General features: G+C 44.4%; 1 protein-coding gene across 2 annotated transcripts; it reads left to right on the forward strand.

The window, feature by feature from the left end:
- NEK9 (NIMA related kinase 9) lies at nt 1-26,934 on the forward strand. Of its 2 annotated transcripts, XM_053945486.1 has the most exons (23): nt 1-256; nt 609-638; nt 1,433-1,610; nt 4,670-4,725; nt 5,582-5,652; nt 9,091-9,196; nt 12,145-12,276; nt 13,242-13,352; nt 13,909-13,973; nt 14,927-14,977; nt 15,707-15,899; nt 17,119-17,263; nt 18,270-18,470; nt 18,877-18,923; nt 19,756-19,911; nt 20,337-20,445; nt 20,986-21,147; nt 21,544-21,714; nt 21,927-21,986; nt 22,552-22,742; nt 22,973-23,137; nt 23,828-24,040; nt 24,428-26,934. In XM_053945486.1, exons 1-23 carry the CDS (start codon nt 68-70, stop codon nt 24,548-24,550), a joined length of 2,925 nt encoding a protein of 974 aa, XP_053801461.1. In that variant the 5' UTR covers nt 1-67; the 3' UTR covers nt 24,551-26,934. The 2 variants fall into 2 exon arrangements, with proteins under 2 accessions (XP_053801461.1, XP_053801462.1); XM_053945487.1 differs by lacking the exon at nt 609-638.
- Nucleotides 26,935-27,990: the final 1,056 nt, after the last annotated feature.

Genomic DNA, 27,990 nt, shown 5'->3' on the forward strand with positions numbered 1-27,990 from the left:
GGGAGCCGACATGGAGCCCGCGGGGCCGCGCTGAGGGAGCGCCGGGCCGAGCGGGGCCGCCATCGCCATGTCGCTGGGCGAGTACGAGCGGCACTGCGACTCCATCAGCTCCGACTTCGGCAACGAGTCCTCGGGCAGGGGCGGCTCCCGCGGCGGCGGCGGCGTGCCCGGCGAGCAGGAGGAGCTGCACTACATCCCCATCCGCACCCTGGGCCGCGGCGCCTTCGGCGAGGCCACCCTGTACCGCCGCACCGAGGTAGGCAGGCGGCCGGGGCGGCGGGAGAAGGGCTCCGTTCCGCCGGGGCCGCTCCGAGAGGGGCGGGGGCCAGGGGCCGGTGCCCGATGAGCCGCAGCAGGGCTCGGCCCCCGGGGTGACCGACGGCTCCCAGGGTGACACTGTCAGCCCCCAGGGTGACATCCCCCGGCACCGCTCTGGGAACAGCACGGATACGAAGTGACAACTTCAGCCCTCAGTGTCCGAGGGTGCAAGGTCTGGGTTTTCCAGCGTTTGGGCACTGCCAACCTCTGGCTCCCCTGAAGTTTGGCAGGGAGATGCAGAGGTTCTTCTCACGCTAGTAGACGACTCATCTTTCTGTGTTTTGTTCCAGTTACAGAGGACATGGGGTCATTTCATACAGGTAACTTTCTCACATGCTCAGCATTTCAGTGTAATCAGGGGAGACTAGATGAGAAGCCAGTCCTCCTGTTGCTCCCAACTCGTTTAATACCATCCAGTTCAATTGTAGTTGTGGTTTTAGTGGCTATCAAGGAAAAATGCTTGATTTAGTTCCAAAGGAAAGTTCTTAAGTTTTTTTCAGGCCACCTTGAGATGCCATGGCTTGCACAGATGTAAGTGAACACTGTTCACTTGAGAGATCACTCATAGCATGGCTGACAATGTGTGTGGGCCCAGCAAGGGCAAACTAAATCTAAATTAATAATGCTTTCCTTATTGGCTTGTTTTGGTGGTTTTCTTCTTCTTTTGTTTGTTTGTTTGTTTGTTTGGTTTGGGTTTTTTTCTTTAGGCTTTTTCCTTTGAATATTTGTAACAGCTTATGGTCTTATACAATAGCCTACAGTTACAGCATTAAAAATACAATGCTCTCCCTTTATTGAACAGGAGTATGTTTAGTCTTTATTGAAATAACACAAATCCTGTGTCTTTCCCTTGGTTTGGTGTTTTGGTTTCCCCCTGCCCCCAGGCCCCCTGGAGTGAGTGTTGGCCAGCTAGCAAGATGGCTTCAGACCATCACTATTTCTAATGACAAACTACAAACCTCAGAACTTAAGTTGTGAAGAATATTTGTCTGAAATCTGTAAGAGACAGGAAAGTCTTTTACTTTTCCTGGTATTTTAATTTTCTGCTATAAAGGCACGTGCTGTTCTCTTCATAAGAGTGTGTTTTTAATTGAAAGATGTTTTTGTGTTTCAGGATGACTCGCTTGTAGTGTGGAAAGAGGTGGACCTGACCCGGCTGTCAGAAAAGGAGCGTCGTGATGCTTTGAACGAAATCGTTATCCTGGCCCTGTTGCAGCATGAGAACATCATCGCATACTACAATCACTTCATGGATAACACCACGCTCCTGATTGAGCTGGAGTACTGTAATGGTGAGATCCCTACTCCCATTTATGAACAGGCAGCTGCCATGTGTCTGGGTCACCTCCTGCAGAACCTGCAGCAAGTATTTCTGGGGTGTCATCTGGAGAGCAAAGGAGTGGTGGTGAATTCTGCTGCATAGCTCCTGAAGAAGAGATTGAAAACTCTTCTGATTTGTGTCTCAGGTGCTAAAAAAAGAAGCCCAGTAGTTAGTGGAGGCAGTCTATGCAGTTGATGATTTCTTAGTTTTCTGAATGGCTGGTGCGCTGAAAGGAATGGGTTATTGGTGATAAACACTCCCAGTGCACCTTGCTGTGTTCTTTTAGGAGGGCAGTGGGAAAAGACTGGGACACTATCTGGGCATCTCTAGCAGTACAGAGCGGGGCTGTTTTTTCAGTACTGTCACTTAAATAGGTCTATAATTTGACAATTATAAATCAGAGCTTAAAAATGTCATGGTACACTGCAGTCAGGACTTTCTCCCGTTTTCTGCTTTCAGCTTTTACATTTACTATTAAAAAAACCCAAACAACAAACCTGGTCCTTCTGGTGGTGGAGAAAGTTTTAAAATTCTGTCCAAGAGTAGCTCAGATGGTGGTGTTTGGAATTGGCAGGGAAAGCAGTCCTAGCTTGGATGGAGCGATAGAAGGATTTGCAATGAGGTTGTGACTAGCAGCTGTTCTTAGATGGCAGGAAGAGGAGCCCATACACAGCTGACACTGCTGGAACAGGATACATGCCTAGAGCTGCAGTGTGGCTCCTGTTTGGGTGAGTGGGACAGCTCCTCAGGCGAAGTATCTGGTGTCTCTATAGGGCTTGTGTTAAGCCTTGGCTCATCGGTAGAAACATTTTTGCTGGAAAAGGGTATAATCGTGTTGTGATCACCTTATACAACAGAGTGCTTTCACTGGAACAGGTTGGAGTGCACAGCAGAGTTATGCAAGGTCCTTTAGAAGGGTGTCAGACACCCTGGTTGGCAGCTTGGCCAAAGCTGGTTTTTCTTCTCTGCTTTTTGTTCCTACGGAGGGTGGAGTCCAGTGCAAACATAGGGGAATGTTAGCTCTTTGAGGCACCTTTTATTTTAGGGGTTCTCTCTGTGTCAATTACTCACTTGCCCTGAAAAGACTACATGCTTGAGGCCATGATAAATTTGTTGGAGGACATAGAGAAAAGCTGCGTAGTATTGATGTCTGTGCACATTTGTGAATGCCTTTGTTGGCTTTGGGATAATAACCAAGAGATGACTGTATAGCTGGTGTTGCCTGAATGTGCCTGAATGGTAGAGAACAAGGGACATGAGAAAGAGCAAATCTTGTTTGGACTTCCATATAGTGGCTTTGCTAGTGCATAAATAGTTGTTTCTTTGGTTGTTTGGGTTTTTTTGTTTGTTTGTTTGTTTGTTTGGGTTTTTTTTTTTTTTTTTTTTTTTTTTTTACAGTGTACAAGCCCAAGATATTTTGTAAGTAGTTTTTAAAATAAAGCTGGACTAGTCACTGTCAGGCACTTCTCAGAATCCAAAGGTTTTACTGTTTAATTGGCTTGTCTCTTCTGAAGATCTAGAAAAGAATTTCAAATTTCAGTAAATGTTGTCCCTATTTTACAGAGGAGGAAGCCAAGTTATTGATTTATTTGCCTTCAGTTCCATGTGTATATCATGGTACTGTAAGACTTGGATTTACCAAGGGATAACATCAGTGAATACAAATGAAATACATTTGGGAAAAAATATCCCATAAAATATTGTAATTAAAAAGAGAATAACCTATGTTGGAAAGTTAGATGTGATTAGATGAAACAAATACAAAATTAATTTGGTTTTTGTATGTGTGCAGAGAGGAATTGTTTATTTGAGTCAAGAGCTAACTTGTGTCCTTGGGTAAGATTTTGGCAATGTAGCACCTATCATGCTGCTCTTTGGTTCAGAAAATCTGCAAAAAAGATGGGAAAAAGAAAAGAGAGATGAAAAACACAATTGACTAAAAACCATCAAAGTTTGAATGGTTAGGAAAGACGAGAAGAAGATTCAGAAGTGAATACTTTGGTTAAATTGTGAATGTGAAGAGTGGTTTGTAGTTAATTTGTAAATGTGAACATAAGGCAGAATAAAGAAATGTTGAGAAGTTACAGCAAGGCTGAATGAGAAGAAATTAAGTGACAGGAATCTTGATTAGAAAAATCTTCCTAACATGGAAGTCTGAACTAAGTCCCTCAAGTAGACAAAGGATTTTACCACTTGACAGGCCCATAGAAATCATGCAGCCTAAAGCTGTCTTACATCATGGCAATGGTCCTGGTGATCCATTACAATTAGGACATAATATATGATAATTGGGAATTGGAATAGCAACAGGAGGTGATCAGAGTTTTGGGATTTATTGTTTTGGTACTGATCTGACCAGGAGTTTCTCTACCTGCAGTCCTCACCATAATTTCTTTTAGCTCTCCTTGATTTTCAGTCTGCTCTCTTGAAATCATGGGGTGCACCTAAGATGTCTGCTGATTTCAGGCTTCTGTTAGTGGTACTGCTGTTGTCAGTGCTTTGTGAATTCTGCACCAATGTCTTTGGCAGGGCAGATAAAGGGGAGGCCAATCAGAGCTGGAGAGTAGGTAGGGAAAGACAGTAAATTGACTACTCTGACTTTAAAAAATTGTTTTCTTTCTCTTTTTTAATGTATTATTTGTATATATAATGGTGAACAGGACAATCTCACGTGATTTGGTGTACAGCTAATACATGTTTACATACCCCAATAAGCACTTTCAAAAAATAAGTTAAAAAGTAGGGTCTGCTGGCTGAGCTTACTGATTTGCTTTTCAGAGAGTATTAAAGGGTGGTGTTAAAGAATCATCTCTGCTTAGGCTTAAATACACCACTGAAGTTCTTAGATGGAAGAAAAGCTTAATTTTGTGAGTACCTGACCAGTTTAAGTGTAGAATGTTGTGAGAGAGTTGTGGTGATTGATCAGATCTCTTAGGGGGTTTGAGTATTCCCAGCAGCACTTGAGCAGAGTAACTGCTGCCATTAACTAAGATGAACCTCTCTGTCTTTCTCACTCACTTATAATTACAGGAGGGAACCTCTACGATAAGATTCTGCGACAGAAAGACAAGTTATTTGAAGAAGAGGTAATTTGGAGTGGTTTGAGGGAGCAGTGGGGCTGGCCTAATATTCTGGCGATCTGTAGGATTATTTGAGTATTTCTTCCATTTTTTTTTTCATTGTGATGGTGGGGAATTTCTGTGTTTACCTGGGGGCTGATGTCCTCCTTTGTTCAATATTGCAAGCATTTATGGACTATCTGAAACTTCTTCTTTTCCTTTTAAACTCTATAAGCAGTGTATAATTCTAAGGGAGGAATAATGAGAGCTGGCTTTCTTCACCTTATCATCTTGGCAAACATTTAACTTTTAAACCTCTTTCTGTGTTTCTTCCTAGTGGGCCTTCTATTTCTCTCCCTTCTTAATAATTTTGTAGGGTTTTTTTTTCCCAAATAATTTCCTTGAATCTATCTTACTCTTCTCTTTTTCTCTCTTTATTTTATTTAAACTTATCTTTTGCTGTCTGCTTTCCCTGCATACCGAGCTGATTAATAATTACACGTACTTGTCTTATATAGTGACTTCTAAGACTTTCTGGCTCATGGAGAGTATTTAATAGTCCCAATTCATATTTTGGAGAGCGCAACCGTAGATGTTTCCCAAGTGGTCATTAGTTGTCATTCTGAAGTCTTTTCACTTTTTGGATCTGTAATGCATGTCAGGACAGACACTATTAATGGAAGTAGAACAATCTACCTATTGAAATATCTTTTTTAGAGATTTCCAAACCAGGAAATTCTAAAATTTTCATACACCTAAAAGGGCATCTGAATGGTATGGCCAGGCCCTCTTGCTGTGCCTCAGTGTGACAGGGATGTGTAGGGTTTTGTGGTTTTTAAATTTTTTAGTGCCTCACATAATGCTTATATTCCTACCTCTGCAGATGGTGATTTGGTATCTCTTTCAAATTGCATCAGCTGTGAGCTGCATTCATCGAGCTGGAATTCTTCACAGGTAAGCGTGGCATGCAGAAAGCTGAGGTAACCAGTGCAGTTCATGGGGGTGAGTGAAGAAGTTCTTTGCTTCTTTGTTTAAAGCAAGCACCAAGCTTCTCTCCACAGTGTAATTGGATCAGTGTAATAGGATCTCCTAGATGTTAAGAATCCCTTTTTTATTGGGCTAGAAACTGTCTTGTGATAAATGTGCAGGAAGTCGTGTATTTGAAATTGGAACTGCAGCTGTGTGAACAAAGAGTTTATCCACATAGGAAGGAAGTAAATTTGCCCTTTATTGCAATAGCACATAAGTGATGTTTGTTAAAGTGGGTAGGAAGAGCATTTACCACAGGTCAAAGGTACTTCCAACCTGTTCCACAGTTAATAACTGCAAGCCAATGTGTTCATCATTCTGTAATTCCTGGAGGCTAATGGTGATGAAGACTGCATTTGTCTGTTGCTCTAATGTAACATGTGAAGATTTGTCCTGCATTTGTCTGAATCTTATTTCTTTGGCCTGTCACTTAAGGAGCTAGTACAGGCTGTTATCTCGTGATGGTTATTTTGACAGTTATTCTGAGATTTTAATGTTGTAGCTAATTACCTTTTTCTTGCCGTTTTCTGTTTGGGATCAGTAAATTTCATGTCTTATGTGTGTTTCAGGGAGGCCGTGATGTTCTGGGGAGTATTGCACATGTAGACAGCCACTTCCAGCACAATTGGATCATGTGCTGCACTAACTTTGGGCATAGCTGTGTGAGGATGTTTTTTGTAGGATAGCATCCTGGCTGCTGCCATGCTGAATCTTTAGTAATTGGTGAGCCTTGCTAATGAGGGGTTGGTAGCCTACACTCAGCAAAGTAGTGCCTAAGTTTTTGGCCTGAAGCAGATGCCATGTCTGTCCTGCTTTGCAGTGATTTCCTGCTTACCACCTCTGAACATGTGTGGCCCCAAATCCTTCCATAATAACGAATTGAACAATTATTTAAATGTTTGCAGTGATTTCCTTCTGCTGCAGACATTGTCAGAGTGACCCAGGACTTTGCGATGCCCCAAGTGGATGAATGCAAAGTGCTGCTTTACTTGATGTTTTCCTGATCTACACTGGGAAGTTGTTGATGGTACGTTAGGAAAAGTGGGTGTTATGAAGTGTTGGCTGTGAAAAGCATATCATGCTGCGGGGGCTTCCTCTCTGTTTCCAGCCTCTTGTGTTGATCTGTAAAACTACACACAGATTACTCTGTCTGAGAGAGAGTGTTTTCTATCAGTTTTGGAGTTCAGAGTTTTTGTGGTCATCAGCCTTTCGATCTCTTGGGCATAATATGTCATAGAATCATGGTATCATAAGGTTGAAAAAGACCTCCAAGATCTCAGAAGTCCAACTGAGCACCACCATGTCAACTAAGCCATAGCACTAAGTGCCATGTCTAGATGTTTCTTGATCACTTCCAGAGATGGTGGATCTACCACTTCCCAGGACAGCCCATTCCAATGCTTAACAACCCTTTCAGTGAAGAAATTCTTCTGATATCCAACCTGAATGTCCCCCAGTGTGTTCTGAAGCAATTTCCTCTTGTGACAACAGTCACTAGTTACCTTGGAAAAGAGACTGACCCCCATCTTGCTGCAACCTCCTTTGAGGCAGTGGTAGAGAGTGATAAGGTCTCCCCTGAGCCTCCTTTTCTCTGGGGTAAACACCCCCAGCTCCCTCAGTTGCTTCTCATCAGACTTGTGCTCCAGAGCAATCACCAGCTGTGTTGCCCTTCTCTGGACATGCTCCAGCCCCTCACTGTCTTTCATGCAGTGAGGGGCCCAGAACTGGACTCGAAGTGTGGCCTCACCCATGCCGAGTATAGAGCAACAATCCCTGCCCTGGTCCTGCTGGACATGCTGCTTCTGATACTGGCCAGGATGCCAGTGGCTTTCTTGGTGACCTGGGCACACACTGGCTCGTGTTCAGCTGCTGTTGCCCAGCATCCCCAGGTCCTTTTCTGCTGGGCAGCTTTCCATCCATTCTGCCCCCAGCCTGTAGCACTGTGCAGGCTGTTGCTGTGGCCCAAGTGCAGGACCCAAAATTTCACCTTACTGAACCTCCACAATTGGCCTCAGCCCATCGATCTAGCCTGCCTAGATCCCACTGTAGAGCCTACCCTACCGTCCAACCCATCTGCACTCCTGTCCAGCTTGGTGTTGTCTGCAAACTGACTGAGGGTGCACTCAATCCCCTCATCCAAAATATTGATAAAGATATTAAACAGGACCGGCCCCAACACTGAGCCCTGGGGAATCCCATTGGTTACTGACTGACAACTGGATGTGGCACCCATCACCACCATGCTCTCTGCCCAGCCACCCAGGCAGTTTTTAACCCAGCAAAGAGTGCACTTACACAAGCCATGGGCTGCCAGCTTCTCCAACAGCCTGCTCCTGCATCTCTAAAATTTCCTTCTTGAAGTATGTCCAGTCTTCCTAGACCGCTTTGTTTTTAAGAGCAGTTTCCCAAGCTGTCTGAACCAGTGTCCTGAAAAGACCAAAGTCTGCCCTCCAGAACTCCAAGGTGTAGGGGTTTTGTTGACCCCCTTCCTTACTTCACCATTAATTGAAAACTGTCATTTTGTGGTTGCTACCAAAGACGACCTCCAAGCACCACATCTCCCACCAGCCCTTCTCTGTTCAGAAACAGCAGGCGTTGCCCCAGGAGGCTTTCTAATGAGATGTAAGGAAGTTATCTCTACACCCTCCAGGAACCTCCAGGAGCCTCCTCTCTGCTGTGTTGAGTTTCCAGCAGACAGGCAGCAGGTTAAAATCTCCCTCAAAAACTGGTGATCATGAAATATCCCACAGGCTCCTGTCTAACCAGCCTGGTCTTATCTCCTTCCCCCTTCAAACCTAGACTAAAGCCTTCTCAATCAGCCCAGCCAACTCATGGGCTAGAATCCTATGTCATGTTATAGAACTCTTAGTTCTTCTTGAGGGATAAGGACATTATGCTTAAGTTCTAGAGTGGCATCTGTTTCACACCCTCCGTGTATGTGTTTATATTTGCATACATACATATTCATACTTACACTTATGTTTTTAGTGAGCTCAGTGTCTCCTGGCTTGGTCTATTTATAAAATTAGAAAAAATAAGACTTGTTCAATGACCTTCATACGAGAAGAAACTGAGATGGGGGAAAGAACTATCTTTGATCTGTGGCCTTTACATAGGTGTCTGAGCCTGAGCTTTTCAAACTGTGTTGTGTTTGCGTGGGGAATGTGATAAAACTTGGATAACTGCAGTTACTGCCCCGGTACTTGGGGGAAAATTGCCTTTGGAGAACTCTGTGTACGTGTGTGTGACAGAGTGCTGGCAGAGTAGCAAGTGGCTCATTTTGGGGGGAAAATATAGTAATCTGTGGAAAACTGTGAAATCTGAAGCATATTCGAGTGTTTGAATTTATTTTTCTCGTTTCAGAGACATAAAGACATTAAATATCTTTCTAACCAAGGCAAACCTGATTAAATTGGGAGACTATGGGTTGGCAAAAAAGCTGAACTCTGAGTACTCTATGGCTGAGACTGTGAGTATCTGCCATCTTTGTGTGCAAACTGAGTTGTGTTGTTCTTTCATCTCTGCATGCCTTGCAGAACACCAGTGATGCTGTACATTCTTGCTACTTGTTTTCTGTTACTTTCCTTTCTCTCACCCCTCAGTTTCCCTCAGTGTTATGGTATAATTGAATTAAGGTTGGAAAGACCTCCAAGATCATTGAGTCCAATTGTTAATCCAGCACCGCTGTGTTCATCACTAAACCATGTCCCCAAGTGCTGCATCAACAGGTTTTTTGAGCACTTCCAGAGATGGTGACTCAACTACTTTTTTGGGCATCTTGTTCCAATGCCTGACCCTTTCAGTGAAGGAATTTTTCCTTGTATTTTATGTAAACCTCCTCTGGCATAATTTGGGGCCATTTCTTCTTGTCCTGTCACTTGTTACTAGGAGCCTGATACCCACCTCACTACAACTTTACTTCCTAACTTTGTCTCACTAACTTTGCCACATTTGCTGAATGTGTGGCAGCCTACAGTTATCCTTGCTCCCAGGTTACCTTTCTGAGGTCTGTCTCTCTGGAAAGCAGCAGTAGACTAAAGAGAGGTGCCACTATGGAAACAGAATTATACCAGAGCTAGTGTAGCCATGCTAGAGAGCACTGCTCTTCTTTCCCCAAGGCATGGTACTTCTAAAGGTGGATCTGTGTAACATGAAGGCAGTGCTAGCTGAAGGACAGAGACAGCATTATAGTCACATCAGAACAACACTCTCCCTCTGGGCTAGTTAAGGCCAGCTTAACAAATTACATTAATTTTGTCATGCTGCTGTGCTAACAGGTAAATTTTGCCTCAGGTGGATCTGAGATAGCTTGGATGTGCATGCCTGACATTGCATTGTGCCATAGGTATGTCTCAAATCTCTTTAATATTCAGGCTCTGAACTGGATTGTGAAGAAGCAAGAAAGGCACTTATGTTTCTTACGGTAACCAGATGTATGGTTTATTGGTAATGTTCCTGAAGGGGGACAATGTTTTGTAGGAGAGATTAATTCTACCAGAAGGCTGTCAAGCTTGGCCTTGTTCCAGACCCTGCCAGAAAGCATTTTTGCAGCCAGGTATGACACAGGGTAAGCTGTATTGCAGGCACCTAAAAGGTTCAGCTTGGATTTCTCAACTCCATTACTTTCTGTGGTGAGTGTTAGGCTTGGAAAGGGAGACATTTCCTGAGGTTCCTGTCTGCTAAAGCCTTTATTATAGTTTGGGATACAAGCCAGCTCACACTTCCTCTTACCAGCCTGTATCATTCAATTTAATGCCTGATGTTGGTGTTCTGTTAGGATGTGTAGTTAAATATTTGCCAGTCCCCTTCCAGAACATGAGCACTATTGTGCAGTTCCACTGTAAGAGGGAACTCAAGGCTACTGCATAAAACCTTCACTAGGCTCGGCTGCAGTAGGACCACTTCTATTTTGTCACACTTCTCATGGTCTTCTGACTTTCAGAGGCAGTTCAGTTTGTGCTGTGAAATTCCAGGTTTGGTTTTGCCTGTGTTGTCTGTATTCATCTATACCTACTGCACCTGTAAGCATTGTTTTTTTCCTTTTTCACATATGAAAAATTTTGAACTACACACCTTCGACCACATTTTGATTTTTATATGCTGGCTATGCTCTGGTCTAGTTGCTCAATTTGTAACGTAATGACCAGTGGCAGACTGGAAGTAGTTTTTTGAGAAATGAGTGCAAAACATGTTATTATCAGTATTTGTAACTGTAGAGGTCAAATTGTGATTTTGTAGAATATTCACATCTTGCTTACTAAACACTGATTTCTTAATTTATCATTTTCTGCCATTTACCAAAAAAGATACAGAAAATACATCTGTCTTCCAGAAAGCTTACATTGTCCTTTGCTTAAAAAAGGTTTAGGTGCAGTGTCCTAGTTCTCTATGTGATACTCAAAATCTCAGGGCTTCTGAACCTTCCCGTGGCTGGGACTCGTGTGCCTCTGTAGCGGTCACGCTCTGTAACAGGAAATGGGAGGGAGATGGCAGACTCTGAATGTGCCCATTAGGTATCCAGTGTACTTGCAGAGTCTCATGAAGGGCAGGCTTTGTAAAGCTCCTTGGAGCTTTGCTGAGAGAGTTGAAAAGAGGTCATCTATAAATATTTCTCCTTTTTCTAAATTCTCTCTTATTTTGTTTTGCTGTCTAGTTTCTTTCTAAGGAGTGAACTCCATTCATCTGGAAGCTTCATTCTTGCATCTTTTGTCACGTTTGTTCCATGTCTCCTTGTTGTGACTTTGAGCTAAGCCACTATTTCTGCAGTACCTGGGAGGCCTTTGTATTTATGTGCAGAGGGTTGGAATTTTTGTGTGATGGGGATGTTTGTTCTACACAAAACAATTGTTCAGGAAAGTCCACTTATGCAGTGAAAGCCTTTTGGGTGGGACTCAAGCCAGCTTTCTACATACTGACCCAAAAGGAACCCTTCTTTTTGTTTGAGACTGAAGCAGCCTTTGTCCTGGCACTATCTTGTGATCAGAGTGGCTCCATAGCTAAGGTCTGGCATCTGTATTTGGAAGCTTTGCTAGATCCTTTTTTCTTCAGCCTCATGTGATTGTTTCTGTATGCCTGGTCAGTACAGAAGGCCTGATTACCCCTAAATGGTGTATATTTAAGAGAGGGGAAAATCTTTGCTGTGTTTTTGTGACTATTACTTTAGTGAGAAGTCTGTACCACATCAGGTACATGAGAAGAGAGGTGTCTAGGATCTTTTAGGAAGCTCAGGGCCAGACAGGTTTGTGGATGACTGGAGAAAAACTGTGCTTATTGTTCCCATCCCTCCAGCATGTTAGAGAGGTGTATCACTTCAGTGCTGTGTCTAGCTCTGTCCTGTGTGAACAGAATGGATACAGAGCTCCTGAATTGAAAGCTGCTGGATCATTTCTGATTTTTAAATGTTTTTTTTTTTCCTAGCTGGTGGGAACTCCCTATTACATGTCCCCAGAACTCTGCCAGGGTGTGAAATACAACTTCAAATCAGATATTTGGGCTGTGGGCTGTGTCATCTTTGAGCTGCTTACTCTGAAGAGGACCTTTGATGCTACTGTAAGTCTGCAAACCAGTATGGACTGAACAACCTTATTTTTTATTGTTCTAAGATTCACATTCAGCTCATAGCTTTCTTCAGTCATGTTTTTCTTTTGTTGTTGTTTAAATCCGCTAAAAAAAAACAGTGGCCTGAGAGTGACAGCTATAGCCAGATAAAATGTCTGCAGGATTCCCCTTAGCCTTTGTGCAGGTTTCCCTTCTGCCTTCATGCAGCAGCCTCCGTGGCTTCTGCCAAACCCACCCTTGTCTGCAGCCCTGATGTACAATAACTGTGCTAATTTGTATCATGGCCCTGAACAAAGTATCCTTTTCACAAGTTTGTGACTGTGTAGTCTTTTTGCTCTTTTAGCATTACTAGCTGTGAATTTCCTGTGTAGCATTCTGTAGCAAAAAGTTCCGGCTTTCCCATTTCATAGGATCTAATCCTGTTACTCTTTCTCAAGACCTGATTGCCATGAAGTCTGGTCAAGCTGGCATAGGGGAGGGTGAAAGGAGCATTGCTGGCTGATTCATGTGATTTGGTAGTTTGTGCCATATGATGGGAAAAGCTGCTGGTTGTTGTAGGCAAGACTTTGTAACCCTGAAGGAGAAGGTGTGAAAATACCATCCTTTCCTGACTTTCTCCAGTGATGGCTCTCAAGTCCCTGCAACTTTGCTGCTGTGCTGTCTTCAATGGCAATATGCCACATGGGAGATTTCATGCGAAGAGAAGCCCAGTCTCCCTGCACTGTTAGAGAATTTGGTGAAAAGCTGGATGTTGCCACTAAGTCCTACCTATTAGTCCTAGCTATTTCTGTAGGAATTGTTATTAGATTTCTGGAGAACCTGCTAGGCAGGGAAGACGAGGGGTGTGTCCTGATCAGAGATGGAGGAAGAAAATAATGGAGGCCTATAGCATCTCTCCCCATTGGACACATTGTCCAATTTGGTTCCATTATGACTGATTTCTGGTTTCTGCCTAGAATCCCTTGAACCTTTGTGTGAAGATTGTACAAGGAAATCGTGCCATGGAGGTTGATTCCACTGTCTATTCCTGGGAGCTGATCCAGATGGTGAACTCCTGCCTTGATCAGGTTGGTGAAATACTTTGTAATTTTCAGATACCCATTCCCAGCTGTCTCAGCCACGGAATTCAGGGGTGAAGGGGAATGACATGCCTGTTTCAGTATGTGAGCTGTTTGATGCAGGGTAATTTTTGTGAGGCCTGAGGCATCACTAAGGTTGGGCTTTCTCCAGTCCTTAGAAAGCTTTGTCTCAGTCCCGCAGGCTCTGGAGGTGTACTGGGTTTACTCTGATCACAAGTATTTAATGGGCTGGCAGAAGCAATTTTTTCTTAATGCAGTGCTGTGAAGATAGGAGCATCATCTCAGTATAGTCTCTTAGGGCTCTGTCTTCCTGTAGGGAATTAATTTATTGAAAGCAAACATAGTATTAATACCTTTGGAGCATGCAAGTCCCTCCTGCACATGCGTAGTATTTATCCCTGTTCATTCTAAATGTTTGAATTAATTCCTTTCCCTTCTGAAGGGAGCCAATGAAGAAAGTCCATGCAGGCTTGAATGAGGTCTTCTGGCCCAAGATTTTGTTGTAGATGATGATTATTTCCCACTTGTTGCTTCCTTCTTTCAGGACCCAGAAAAGAGACCCACTGCAGATGAATTGCTTGAACATCCCCTTCTCAGCAAACGCAGGAGGTAATCAGATGGCCTTGCCTGAAAACCTAGATGGCTGACAGGGAAAACAGGAGGGTTTGTGCAGACTGGTGGTGCTTATGCTTTCATAGCAATGTCCTTAAGTGAATTTAGAGTGATGTGAGGCAGATATTTAAGTACTTAATTTTCTTTAGGGGAAAAATGCATTTTTGCAGTCTTGTCTTCTGATCTGATGTTCTGTTGGTGCATGGGAAAGGTCTCTGCATCCTTAGAAGCTGTTGTGTTGAGAACCTTGAGGTATTCCATTCTGAGACTATTTAAGGAATGCTTCTTTTTACTCTTCAAATTTCTGAGAATGAAGAGTCGCAGAGATCCTCTTGCAGTCATTGGAAAAAGCCATTTTGAACATATATATTCAAAATACATGGATCATCCAAGTATAGAGACCCTCACTTTTTCCTTTTGTTGCCTCCCTCTTCGGGAGAGACTTGCATTGAAAGTGGCCTATTTTAGCTTAGTTTGACCATCAGCCTGCACACACTATCTTGTCATGAAAGGTGGACAGTAATTCTGGGCTGGTTTTATTCCACACTGGTTTATTTGGAAACAGCAGACTTAGTCCTTTATAACAATACTCTTTTGCTTGGTGATCAGCAGAGTTTGAGTTTTGTCTCACTATAGGCATTGGTAAAAGTCCCCAAATCCTGATAATATTTAGCCTTTTAAGGTTATTCTTGTGCAATATGGGTATTGGTTGGCTGCATTTTCATACAGACACAGTTTGTTGTCCTCAGCTCTTATAGAAATTTGTTAGCTGTGTGCTATATTACTTCTGCCCTACTTACTGTGTATTGCTGCGAGCTGGTAAACAGCTGCCAGGTTTCCTCCAAGAGGCAGTAGCATTTTATTGGAAAAACAGTCTGTGTGTGCTGCTTGTCAGTAAATTGCATAGAGCAATGTTGCTGTTTCCTAAAATCCTTTTTCTCCCTTGGCAGGGAGATGGAAGAGAAAGTCACGCTGCTTAATGGGCCAAATAAGCGACCAAGGTAATTATTTAGACATGTGTTTGAAAGGAAGTATGGAGAGAACAGCTCCCCAGAGAGGAACTGAGAGTGTTAGCCTGTGACAACCTTAATGGAATAGTATAGTTTAGAAGGTCCCTGAATGCTAGAAGTTTGACACAGCAGTTGCATGCTTATTGTCCTGTGTTTTACTCTGCCTTTCATATCCTACTTATTTGTGTGGCTGGAGCTGTACCTCAGCAGGTCCCATCCACCTCTAATCTGTCCTACTGAGGATGTGATCTTTACAGCCTACATGTCTGAGTTGTAATGTAGATCTCTCCTTTCACACAGGTTCCCTTCAGCAGGAGGAATATGACTGTCTGAATGATGAATATTGCATTAATATAAATATCTTCTATAAAACCTGATGTAGCAGAGCTTCAGCACAGATCCCAGCAAGCCTGTAAGCAGGGTTGCTCTGTGAAGCAGTTAGCTCCTGTGACATGTATAGTTAGTTGTCTGTTATTTATCAGATAGAATTTGACCATTTTTCCTCATAAATTTGGAAGTACTAACAATATCTGAGCACCTTAGTTGAAGTTGTCCCAGTTCGTGGGCTGTTCACAGTTTGCTGGAAGAACAGTTTTTGAAAATAAAAACCATGAATGTTTGTGAAGAGGAAACTGCTAAACAACAGGAGGAAAATGGGTGATGACAGGGAATGCAAACTCATAAAAGCATGTGTGTTTTGTGGGGGGGCTTCTTGTGCAGGTCAAGTACCATGAACGAGGCTCCCATTGCTGTGGTGACTTCACGCACTAGTGAGGTTTATGTTTGGGGTGGTGGTAAGTCCACCCCCCAGAAGCTGGATGCCATCAAAAGTGGCTGCAGTGCCCGCCAGGTGTGTGCTGGTAACACTCACTTCGCTGTGGTGACGGTGGAGAAGGAGCTCTACACCTGGGTGGTAAGTGAGACAAGCTGCAGGAAGCGGGTAAGAGTGAGACAGGGGCGTTCACCGTTCACTACTGCCAACCGTTCACGAGCCTGTTTGAATCAGATGGGCAGGAAGCTTGGAAAGGGAGAATTCTGACTGCAGTGGACACTGAGACCATCTGATCTGGTGACCCAAGTCTCCCAAGGCAAGTGTGTTTCTGGGAGACATTTTCCATTGTGCCAGGAAGTGTCTTGGAGACTTGCTGTGCACTTGAGGTTTGTAGATGGTGGTCCTGTAGGCCCAAACACTGAGTCAAACATCTCTTCACTCCATTCCTGATTACTAGACATGTAGTGGAGACTTAGTGATTCTCTGGTTTTGTATTTTCGAGGAGGTTTTTCAAGATCAGAATGGGTGGGATGGATGACCTTTTTGTAATACAGTTGTCATCTGCAAGGCAACTTCCATCTGAAAGCAGAGGGATCTCATGCTAAACAGCTCTGATTTTTATGATGAGTGGACATTCTGGAATAGTTTAAAGTGAATAAAAAATGTCGGCATATAATGCATTTTAAACAATTGAATTCAGTTTTCTCAGGTTTAGATGGTCTGTGACATGGAGGTGTTCTCCATTTCTGGGCTTCTGTGGGTTTTTATATTGATATACAGAATCTTAAAACAGGTTAGAAGATAAGTCAGTAAAAAAGGAAAGAGATCCAAATAGGAGGAGACCAACTTGGAGTAACTTGCTGGATGTTCCTGCAAGAACAACCACTGAAAACTTTCAGCTGGCTATTAATAGTTTTAGTTCCAACACTACTTGTTTTGTATAATTTTCCTGTATAATTGCTATGTCAGGCCACGTCAATGACATTTGTTTTACTTTGTGCATTTCTTTGCAGCCATTAGGATTTAGAAAAGGAGTTCAAAAAGCAGAAGGATGAATTTCAGTCCTGCAGTGGGGTTCTGTAGCCTGGCAGTTGAGGAAGGAGTAGGGATTCCTCACCAGGTGCTGACCTGAGACTGGATCACTCCTTGTTAGTGCATCACTGCCAGAAAGTCTGTGCTGCCATTGAGATTGTTGCCTGCTGTGTGCACAGGGATAGCAGTCTCTTCCTGAGAGCAGACAGAACATTTTCTCTTGCTCCTTGCACTCTTCTGTTGTTTGCTTCTGTTTTTTACTGCTAACTATTGGCACCATCTCTGGGATTCTGGAAGTGTAACCTCACCAGGTGTTTCTGTCTTGCAGAATATGCAGGGGGGCACCAAGTTGCACGGGCAGCTGGGACATGGAGACAGAGCTTCCTACCGGCAGCCGAAGCATGTTGAGAAGCTTCAGGGAAAAGCCATTCGCCAGGTGTCCTGTGGAGATGATTTCACAGTGTGCATCACGGGTGAGAGCTGGAAGTCCTTTGGCTCAGACTATTATGGATTTGTAGGCATTGACAAGTCCTGTCACTTCACTGAGCTGTTGGAGGTGTTTGCCTTCACCATGAAATTAGCAAAGCAGCTTTGTGCACAAAGGAGAAAGCCCTGTATGTTAATCATCCCTCAATTTTGAGGATAGTACCAACATTATTACATTTGGAAGAGATTGTATCTCAACATTTGACATAGGTCAACATTATTACACAGAGGAAGATACTGACTCCCAAGAAGGATGGGATTTTGCTAAGGATGTGCTCCTTTTTGGTGATAAAGCTGGGTGTTGACCACAAATCCATGTGTCTGTGCAGAGTTTCTGCTTTTACAAGTGCATGTGTTGCCTCCATTCATGCTCATGCTAAAGATAGTGAAGCCTGAAGTCGAGAATGTAGATATGTTTGAAACTCTCTTTGGACTGTGTGGGGAAAGAATCACCCAGTGATGAAAAAGAATGTGTATCTAGGATTTGCTGTTTAATTCAGAATGCTTGACATCTGGTCAGCATCTGGTAGCTGTCTCTAGTTCTAACCCAGCTCATACTTTAAAGGATGTGTTAGGTGTGGTGTTGTCTGTTATAGAAGAATCTGATTGCTTTACCCATGGAAATTATTCTCAAAAAGGTAGTTTCAAGCTTATTTTGCCAGTGCTGAAAAGGCAGAAAGTTGACAGAGATAAGCTCAGGTGGTCATTTTGAGGAAGGAGTGACTTAGGTGGCCACAGAATCAATTTGTGGGTTACTGTTAAAGAAATAGGCAGGTTCAAACAAAGGTTTTTTGGCACTGAGGTAGCTACAGGTTGTCGTGTAAGATCCATCTTAACATGAACAAGAAAGGACTCCATAGTTTCCTGATGATATTCTTCTGCACTAAAGAGGAGAATTGCAGAAAAGAAGTTGCTCTGACCATGTCCTAAGAGCTTAATATGCAGCCTAACATGAGCCCTGTGTGCTGACCAAGCTTTCCTTATGTCCTTCAGATGAGGGCCAGGTGTATGCCTTTGGCTCAGACTATTATGGATGCATTGGCGTTGACAAGGCTTATGGCTCTGAAGTGCTTGAGCCCCTGCAGCTGGATTTCTTTCTTACCAATGCTGTGGAGCAGGTCTCATGTGGAGATAACCATGTGGCAGTGCTGACCAGGAACAGAGAAGTCTACACGTGGGGCTGTGGAGAGTACGGTAGGTAGAGTCTCCCTGAACCCTAAAGGCACTGGGACACGTCTGCTGGAAAGTGGCTTTGTGCAGGTGTGTAATGCAGGGCCTGGGTGAGGGCTGCCTGGTATATATCACTGGGGGCAAAAAATACTGTTTCTTTGGGGCTTTCTTTCCTTGTAAAAATGGGCAACTGGAGACTGAAGTCTTAGGTCTTTACTCTGGAAAGCTCTAGGTTGCCACTTGGCTTCCCAATGGTTCTGTGAGTGGGGTTGGATTCCCTTGAGGGTTGGTGGGTGATGATGGATGTAGGAGAGCAGGGAGATTCTCGTTCTGTAAGGAGATTATTTTGGGACTATGGAGAGACAATATGAGTTCTTAGATATGGGCACCTTGTGAGGCCATTTTAACTTCAGTATTTTCACTGATACAGGACGCTTGGGCTTGGATTCAGAAGAAGATCACTACACCCCTCAGAAGGTAGGGCTGTGACTACTTGTCAAAATCTGCAAGGGCATAAATCCAAATTAGTTGCTGTTTGGAAATACTGTCTCTCTGAGGATCAGGTGTTTTTTCTGAGACATAGAATTTTCAAGGGTTTTAAATTTGCTTCCTCACTTCATTTTGCTTCATTTCTCTCCTAGTGATCATGCCAGAGTCATACCACTCACAAACCAGACAGCGTCATAGCTTAGAGCTTCATTGTTCTGATTTCCATGATGGAATTGAAAATGCCAGCTTAAAGTTGTAGAAATCAAAGTGAGAAATACCAAATGGCTTACCTTTCCTTTAGAGGAAACTCACAGCAGTGCAACTACTGCGAGTCTTTGAATGTAATATAATGAGTTAAAGATTAGTTGAAAGTAAAAAACCTTCTTGAAATACAGTGCTGAGGTAACTGGAGTATTACAACTCACTAGGGGTTAGAAACAAATAAGGATGTGCCTGAAAGCTAAAGATCTGTGATCACACAGTATCACACCCATACAGCACAGACACAAACCCAGCCCTGCTCACCTGTCTGGGTTTGGTGTTTGTAGAACCCATCTGGCCAGGTTGCCTGTGCATTGTATTTCAAGCTCCTGTGCTGGTCACTGGTGTCTGCCTTGAATATCTGCATTGTGACCAGAGTTTACATATGTTACAGACTTTATGGTATTCTTACACCTTCATTCAAAATAACTGTGTTGGCTATTGATAATGTCCAGACTAGCTGTGCCACTGCTCTACCCTCATATGTTTCCCATGTGCCAGCTTCCATATAATAGGTGTTGGGATTTTTATTTTCTTAGGATGTGTTTCTTCCACCTAGGTGGATGTTCCGAAGACCTTAAACATTGTGTCTGTTCACTGTGGCTGTGATGGAACTTTCCTGCTTACCCAGACAGGCAAAGTCTTGGCATGTGGACTCAATGAGTTCAACAAGCTGGGCCTGAATCAGTGCACATCAGGGATAATCAATCATGATGTAAGTGTGTTTGGATCCCTGGCTCCAGCTCCCAGCAATCTGTAGTATATGGGGAAATGAAAGTCCTGTGACAGTGTTTATTAGCTTTGTGCCAATGCTTTAATTCCAGTCAAGACAATGGATACTGGGATTGTGGGAAGGGGCAATTTGTTCCTCAGTTTTCTGTCTGCTCTGTGGGCTTACATCAGATCTGAAGTAGTGAAACAGAGTGAGCTGCTGTGGTGACTTATACAGTGATATGGATTCTGGCAGTTTTTTATCATACTTGTTTTAGGACTGTCTTTAGGTCCTAAAACCTAGACTTTAGGTCCATTAAACCTAAACTTTAGGTTTAATATTGTGGTCAGACATGAGCTTGCTTGAGTAGGTCTTAGCTGATGAATGTGTGATTTTTTCACTCTGTGCTTACCCACATCTTCTGTCAGACATACTGTGAGGTGCCATACGCCACTTCCCTTACTTTGGCCAAGCAGCTGTCCTTCTACAAGATCCGTACCATTTCTCCAGGGAAGACACACACAGCTTCTATTGATGGTGAGAGCCTTGTGCAGTAAGAACTGAGTGCTGGCTGCTGGATTACATTACATCAACTTTGCCCTTTCAGCCTGGCCCTTGACACTGTCAGTTTTGCTCTTGGTAGCAAGGTTCATGCCTGCTCCAGGAACTCAGGATTCCTGTGTCTCAGCAGTCTTGTTTCCTGGCCAGCTGAAGCAGCAATGTCAGCCTTCCTGTTTTTTTAAAGGGGAGAAAAAAACATTTTGGGAAGAATTATGCTCTGGGCTAGCACAGGAATCATTTGTGATCAACTTAGGCTTTGCCTAAGCCATATCAATCAGAGAAACGTGAAGAGTCCCAAGCCCCCAGCATCAGAAAAGGGAAGCAGTGGGAAAAGGAACTGAGGAGGTGTTTCCAGGCTAAACCCATTCCTTTTGGTTGGCACTGTCCCCTTCCAGCCTGGCTGGCTGCTTAGCAGAGCCATTCCTGTTCATGGGCTGTTGCTGCCTGTGCTCTGTCTGCATGGCTGCTTGCAGAGTTGGGCCCTCACTGTGACTGTCTCCTCCTTCCTCCTCGCAGAGCGAGGCCGCCTGCTGACCTTTGGCTCCAACAAGTGTGGACAGCTTGGTGTTGGGGACTATAAGAAGCACCTGGGAATAAACCTGCTGGGAGGCCCCTTGGGGGGTAAGCAGGTGATCAGGGTTTCATGTGGAGATGAATTCACCATAGCTGCTACTGATGGTGAGTGGATCTTTGCCAAGTTGCAGTGGGTTACTTTAAACTTAATCTGCAGAGTAGTTAACTGGCTCCCACTGGTCCTTTCTTTTACCAGCCCTGCAGCACAGCACTGAAATAAAGAAATCCTCCTAGATTGGGGCTGTCTTGCCCTGTTAATCTCCCCTGTGCACCCCCAAGTATTGGCTGTCCCTAAGGCTGCAGAGTACTGACTTGGTGGCTGCCTGTTAGGTTTGTTACCTGTTTGTTCTCCCACCAAATGGGAGCTGGTGGTCAAAATGGAGCTGGTGGATTAGATACTTTGGGATAGCAGTTACAGCAGAAAGACTGATCCTTATGACAATTATGCAATTATGACAGAAGGAGGGAGAGAATTGAGCCCCTGAATTTCTCTCTCCTCAGACAACCATATCTTTGCTTGGGGTAATGGTGGGAACGGGCGTCTGGCAATGACATCAACTGAGAGAACTCATGGCTCAGATATTTGTACCTCGTGGCCTCGGCCAATATTTGGATCATTGCATCATGTTCCAGACCTGTCATGCCGTGGCTGGCACACCATCATCATTGTTGGTAAGTGTAAATTTAGGATTTAGTTTTGGGATCTTGTTTATGATGATAAATTCTTTTTCCAGAAGAGTATAAATCTTGCCTGAGAACAGGCCAAATTTCTGGGGGAAATGTAGTGAACTGCTCTGAGCCATAGGCCTGCAACACTGGCTTTGTAGGTGTTATCTTGCTTTCTGTGTGGCACTCTAACTGAAAGCATGCTTCTCTCCTTGCAGAGAAGGTGTTGAACTCCAAAACAATACGATCCAACAGCAGTGGTCTGTCCATTGGTACTGGTAAGTAACATGCCCTGAGGAGCTCTGGTTTAAGTCCACTCAGTGGTTAGTTTGAGTGGATGAAGTTTGGTCCTGCAGCACAGTTTCTCTGTGTTTGAAAGGCCTCTCAGAAGAGCTCAAAGGGAGGAAATCTGGTTGGTGCTGTGCATGGGAAGGGATGGCCCAAACCTGAGGAAGCGACAACTGAAACAGAGGAGAAACAACATGGGTGCAGAAAGGCCTTTGTAGTTGAGGAACTTCAATTTGACAAGGAAAAGCTGAGATGAATTCACTGAAGGGAACTGATATGAGAAGGGGCTCTAGTTGCTGGAGAGATGGAGTCCAGTTTCTTGCACCTGTGGGAGGGCTGGGGCCAAGAAACTGCAAAGGACTGCTGCACATAGGACCTTGTGGAGAGGCCTGCAGGGGATGTTAGGAGATAAACTGCTGAGGGAGATAATGCTAGCATGTGCTGTCACCATGGCCATACAGAACAAATTTATGCATCTTCTCTGCTCCATCTAGGGTTTGGCAACAGGAATAGCAGAGGTGGGAAAAGTATAAAGTTTTCACTTTTGTTTGCTAGTGCCTCAAAGCTGCACAACTGGGGGAGGAGAGGAAGAGGATAATGAACAGGAAGCAGAAACCCCCAATCCCAGTGGAGGCTTTCGGGGAACCATGGAAGCAGATCGTGAACTGGGGGGCTGGATCAGCACTACAGAAGCTAAGGGAGGCAACAGTGCTGACAGCAGCTCCTGCCCTGGCTGGCTGCGGAAGGTAATGTAGTTTCTCAGAATTGCCTTAAAATGGGGATCTAGGCTGGGAGAGCTGGGTGGCCCCTTCCACCTTTGAGGGATACTCTGATAGGTTCTTAGAACGGTGTTGCACAGAGCCCTTAAGGCCTTGCTGCCTGTTTAACCACAAGAGGGTGTTGGCCCATCGATTGAGAAGATGAAATGACCTGCAGGAAGTTGGCAGGCCTGAGAGAGTTTCTTTTGTGTATCCAGGAGCTGGAGAATGCTGAATTCATCCCCATGCCTGACAGCCCCTTTCCTCTGAGCATGGCATCTTCAGAGCCTGAGAAGGAGACTCTTCCTTACCAGAAACTTCAAGGACTCAAAGTGGCCTCTGAGGAACCTGTTGGATTAAACAAGCCCAAAACAGAGCCCTGGGTAATGTTATCAAAGTGAATGCTTGGCTAAAAGCTCTTGGGGACCATAAATGGCAATGTTTGAAGTATGGGGAGAGCTGAGAAGAGGCTGTTGGATTGGCCTAATTCATCTAGGTGAGGAAAAGAGAGCTGGTGGTAATCAGAGATGATGCTGCAAAGAGAAAAATTCCCAAGGATTTTTTGGGAACACAAAGCTGATTCTTGGTCAGATTTAAAGTAACGAGATCAAGTTCTGTGGGAAAATGTGTATAATGCAGTTGGAAAAAAAAGAGAAGCCAAAGGCTCAGAAGCCTAGCAGAAAACTAAAATTTAGAAAGCATAATTTGTTGTGAGCTAGGAAGAAGAATTGATATAGCAAATCAATGAGAAATTACAACCTGTGAGACTACTTAACTCTAGGAATTTTCTGTCCCAAAGGTGGCAAGGATCCCACGCTTAGGGAAATGGGGGTAAACCGTCTGGATTTTGGTGCTGGAAGGATAGGAACAATCTTCCCAGGAAAAGGAGGAAGCTAGTGGCTTTGTACAGAAGACAGAAGGAGAAATAGCTTGTTGACCCTGCCTGCTAGAAGTTTGGCAAGTCAGGGAACAAGCTGGGGTAGCACTCTGGGCATGTTTTTTTTTTCTTGTGGCATATACAATTCCTGGCCTTGCACTCGAACCTGGCCTGACTTCCTTCTATGTCTCTGCAGCCTACTTGCCTGAGTCCAGCCTTACCATGTGGTGAAGGGAAGGATGCATCTCCTGGTGCAGGCTGCATGTGCAGTGCTCTGCAAGTGGAGGTGACGCACCTCCGAGGCCTGGTTTTACAGTGTCTGGATGATCAGAAGAAGCTGCAGCAGGAAACCATTCGTCTGAGTGCCCAACTCCAGCGGTTCTGCAGGAGGATGGAGGAGATGCAGCAGGTGAGAATCCGTCACCTGGTCGCATATCCATGCTCAGGGCTCACCATGCTCCTGCAGACTGTGGAGGCTGTGTAGAAGAACAGCCATCTCTATCAGAGCAGAATTTGGTGGACTAAGAAAGATGCCTGTTTCTTGTATTAGCTGCTGATGCAGGCTCTGACAGTAGCAAAATGGGAATGAAGCCAAGAAGAGTTTCCTCTGAGGATGGCCCACTCTTTGAGGGCCCTAGGATTTCCCTTTATTTCTCCGGATGAGAAGGGATGAGCAGTCATATGTTGCAAAGAGTAACAAATGGCTGTGGAGAACACAAACTGGGCCTTGTGCAGCTTCTAGCTTTTCTGCAGCTAGTCCTGGTGCTGTTTGGGTCACTGCTGTGTGTTTTGACAGGTGAAGGTTCATTCCAAAGGAACACAGACAGCCAAAGAGGAGATGGAAGTGGATCCGAAACCTGACATGGATTCAGATTCCTGGTGTCTCCTGGGAACGGACTCGTGCCGCTCCAACCTCTAGTCTCCTGAGCCCACTGGGATCCATCTAACTTCACAGCACACTAACCGAATGCAGAGAGCGGCTTTTCTGGCGTCAGGTCACTCGCAGACAAGGAGCGAGGCCGGAGGCTCCGGAGCAGCACCCATGTACGTTTGATATGAACTAGGAGTGAGTTTGAGAGGGGGAGGGCCCTTGAGCTCTAGGCCAGCTCAGTGATTGAAGCAGCAGCAGCTCCTCTTTGTACCTTATCTGTCAATTCTGCACGTGAGGCAGAACGGCCCCATTATGGCGATGGCTCCAGTAGCAGCTTGTGGCCCTTTCATTGTTTCACTGTTTCCTGGGAGCTGCCTTTGGGACCCCAGTATTCATCACTGCATCTCTAGACAAGAGGAGGAAACATGTTCTGTATGGAAGCTGGCTGAACCCTAAGACTCGCCACCTTCACTTCAGAGGGGTGAAGGACTAGGATCCTGTCCTTACCACGTGGTAAGGCCCCGCTGGTGAGGCTGCATCCCTCTGCTCAGGCGCAGAGGTACCAGCGAATGTTTCATTCTGGAGGCAGTGGAGATGTTCCTCTTAGGGAGATCATAGTAGACAGCAGGTCCCTGGCCTCGAGGCATAGCTTCTGGCCATATGGCTGCATCCACTGGTCTGTATAGACAGAGTCTGAAGGCTTTATTCTGGGTGCTGAGGGCTTTCCAACTTCCAGGCAATGCACCAAGATGAGTGAATCAGGTGTTTCCCGTAGCAGTAGTGGGGACTGTCTGAGATTGGATCTGTAGTTCTTGGTTTCAGACCACTTGTCTCCCAACCAGATGCCAAGCATCTGGGCCTCAGACTAAGTTAGGCATTTCTTGCTCCAGCTGTTCAACTTGGTTTGGGTGCCAGAGTTTCTGGTTTCTTGGCATTAGCCTGTAGCTGCTCCCTGCTTGGCTTCTCTTCTGCTCAGTCCCTGTGCCTACACTGTGTGGGTGTGGGAAAAATCCGTGTTTTTCCACTCAGTGTTCTGATGAAGCTGGAATGCCATTTCCTACCCAGAATAGGTCACTATTGCTGTGGTCTCAGGATGTAGCCTTCCCCAAAGACCTTGAATGATCAAATCTCAGTCCGGAATTCACCTTCTTTCAAGAAGTGAGAAGCTTTCCCAAGAAAATTGGAGATGGGAAGAGGCGTGGTCTGATGATCAAGATTTATTCATTTTCTGTTAGAGAATGAGGTTAATTTTATTCCCCTTAAATTTATTAGCAAACTGACTTTGAAGTAAACCCTATGGGATTGGTAGGATCCCTGGGAGCAGCTAGCCTCCCCCACCTTACTTGGCACCTCCAAGGAGTCCTAAGTTCCTCTCACCTTTGCTGTGAGAGTGGGGTTGTGATTTCATCAGGCTTAAATGATCCCCATCAATGGCATGTTACTAGAATTGCCTTAGGTCTACTGGAGGTGAATATCATATCACCTCTGACAGACTTTTTTGAGAGACTATTCCGGGGAATCCAGCATTCCCTATTTGTCTCTAGAGGTGGATGCCAAACCATTTGCTCATAACATAATGCTCCTTAAATACTACTTTGGTGCCTATTGCTAGTATCTGGGAGCTGAATCAAGTGCTGTCTTCCCAATGCAGTGTCCAGGGCAAGAATTGTTCCAGTGTGCCTGTCCATTGCTACCAGAAGCAGGGCAGGAGGAGGGCCCTCCTGGGAAGTGGTGAGAATCAGGTGCCCTGGTGCAGCCAGGCTTGCTTGCCCTTGTGACTATGTTCTCCTTTCCCCCACGTGCGTTGGAGCCAGTTCTCAGGTCAGGGTCCCAACTTGAGGGTCGTTGGTCACATGCAACAGTGCCTTTGAGGACTGAAAAGTTGAGCCTGAGCCATGTCCAATAAGCAAGCACCAAGCTGATGAGAGTCGCTCTCCTGCAGTGCACTGCTATCCTCATTTCTCAATGCTCTGCAGTTGGGAAGCTAGGTGCACAGACTGGATTCCCCTTGGATCTAGTGGAGGATTAGGGCTCCTGGCAGAGGATGTCCTGTGCTCCACAATCTCATATGTGCCTTAGAGGATTCACGCTATCCAGGTTGTGCCTGTTACAGACCACAGATTTCACACCAGCCAGCTATGCAACAAAAAAAGCAGTTTAAAGGTAGCACCTTTGTCTTGGGCTGAAAACAGAAAGGCAGGCAGGCAGAAGTGCCTTTGAGCAGTTTCAAACCCTTTTTATTTCTCCCCTTCTTGCAGTGCTAGCTCCATATGTGTTGGTCTCCTGCTAGTATTGCTACTGAGTTGTTGTAGTGGAACACAACTTATGCCTGCTCTGACACTCTGGCTGAAAACTAGTTTGTCGTCTTTCTTTGAAAGGTTAAAGGGTGGAGTGGTTTGGAATTTCTGTTTAAATAAATGTTTAAACTCATACTCCTGTGTTTGAACTCCTTTTCTTGCCTGTTTTTTTCCAAGAGATGAAAGGGAAATATGCATACAGCCATCTGGTTTTATGGCATTCTGGTTTTGATTATTTTCTTTTGCTTATAGAAAGAGGGTGAAAGGGCTTTTAGGTTCTTTGTTCTGGTTAAAAAAAAAAAAAAAAGTCAGTTTCTGTGTCCCTTCATTAAAAGAAACCAACAACAACCAAACAAAAAACCCATTCTTTTCTCATACTGCTACATCTCCTCCTAGTGATGTCAGGAGCTTGTGTGTGTGTTTATTTCCACAGTTTGAATGCCAAGTGGGGAAATGAGTAACGGGAAAAGAGGCTTAAAGGGAAGAAGTACCTATTTTTCTCAGAAGATCTTCACCGATCATTAAGGCTTACAGAAGGGAGAACCTGCCTGACACCTGCTCAGCCAACTGTTCTTGCACACTGTACTTAAAGCCTGTCACTTTTATCAAAATTAAATTGTGAAATATCTTGATAGGCAGAGCAGAGTTAAAGATTTAAAATCCACTAGAGATTTGGATGCTGAAAATGCAGCATGTCTCTGAGAGGGGGATTGTACTGCAGGAGCAAAAGAGGAAGCTGAGCTGTTGTGAGTAACACAGCTTGAGTAGCATCAGGGTAACTAACCATGATAGCAAAGCAGCACTCTAAATCTCTGTGCTGACCCTGATACTTTGTCTAACATATTACTAACTTTTAAACCAGGTATTGGAGACTTTTTAGATACTGAAACAATAGCAAGGAGGGGTGAACTGCCTACCTTAGCTCCAAAACAGATAATAATGAAGCCTGGTGATTTAATTTTAAAAACTTTTATTTAATCTACAGTTTCAATATTTTCAATCTCAGCCATTTGCCTGTCAGTTATGAGAAGTCCCCAACACTTGGGTTTATTTTACAGCATCAAATGCTTTTTAGTGTGTATCCGCGTGTCACCATTTACACTGCTGACCTTTAGGATCCACTAAATATAGTGCATAAGTAAATAAAACATAGTGCAAGGGAAACAGAGTTAATATTAGTAATAGACAGGC

This window comes from Vidua chalybeata, chromosome 6 (genome assembly GCF_026979565.1).
Source record: "Vidua chalybeata isolate OUT-0048 chromosome 6, bVidCha1 merged haplotype, whole genome shotgun sequence".
In the NCBI taxonomy this organism is placed as follows: domain Eukaryota; kingdom Metazoa; phylum Chordata; class Aves; order Passeriformes; family Viduidae; genus Vidua; species Vidua chalybeata.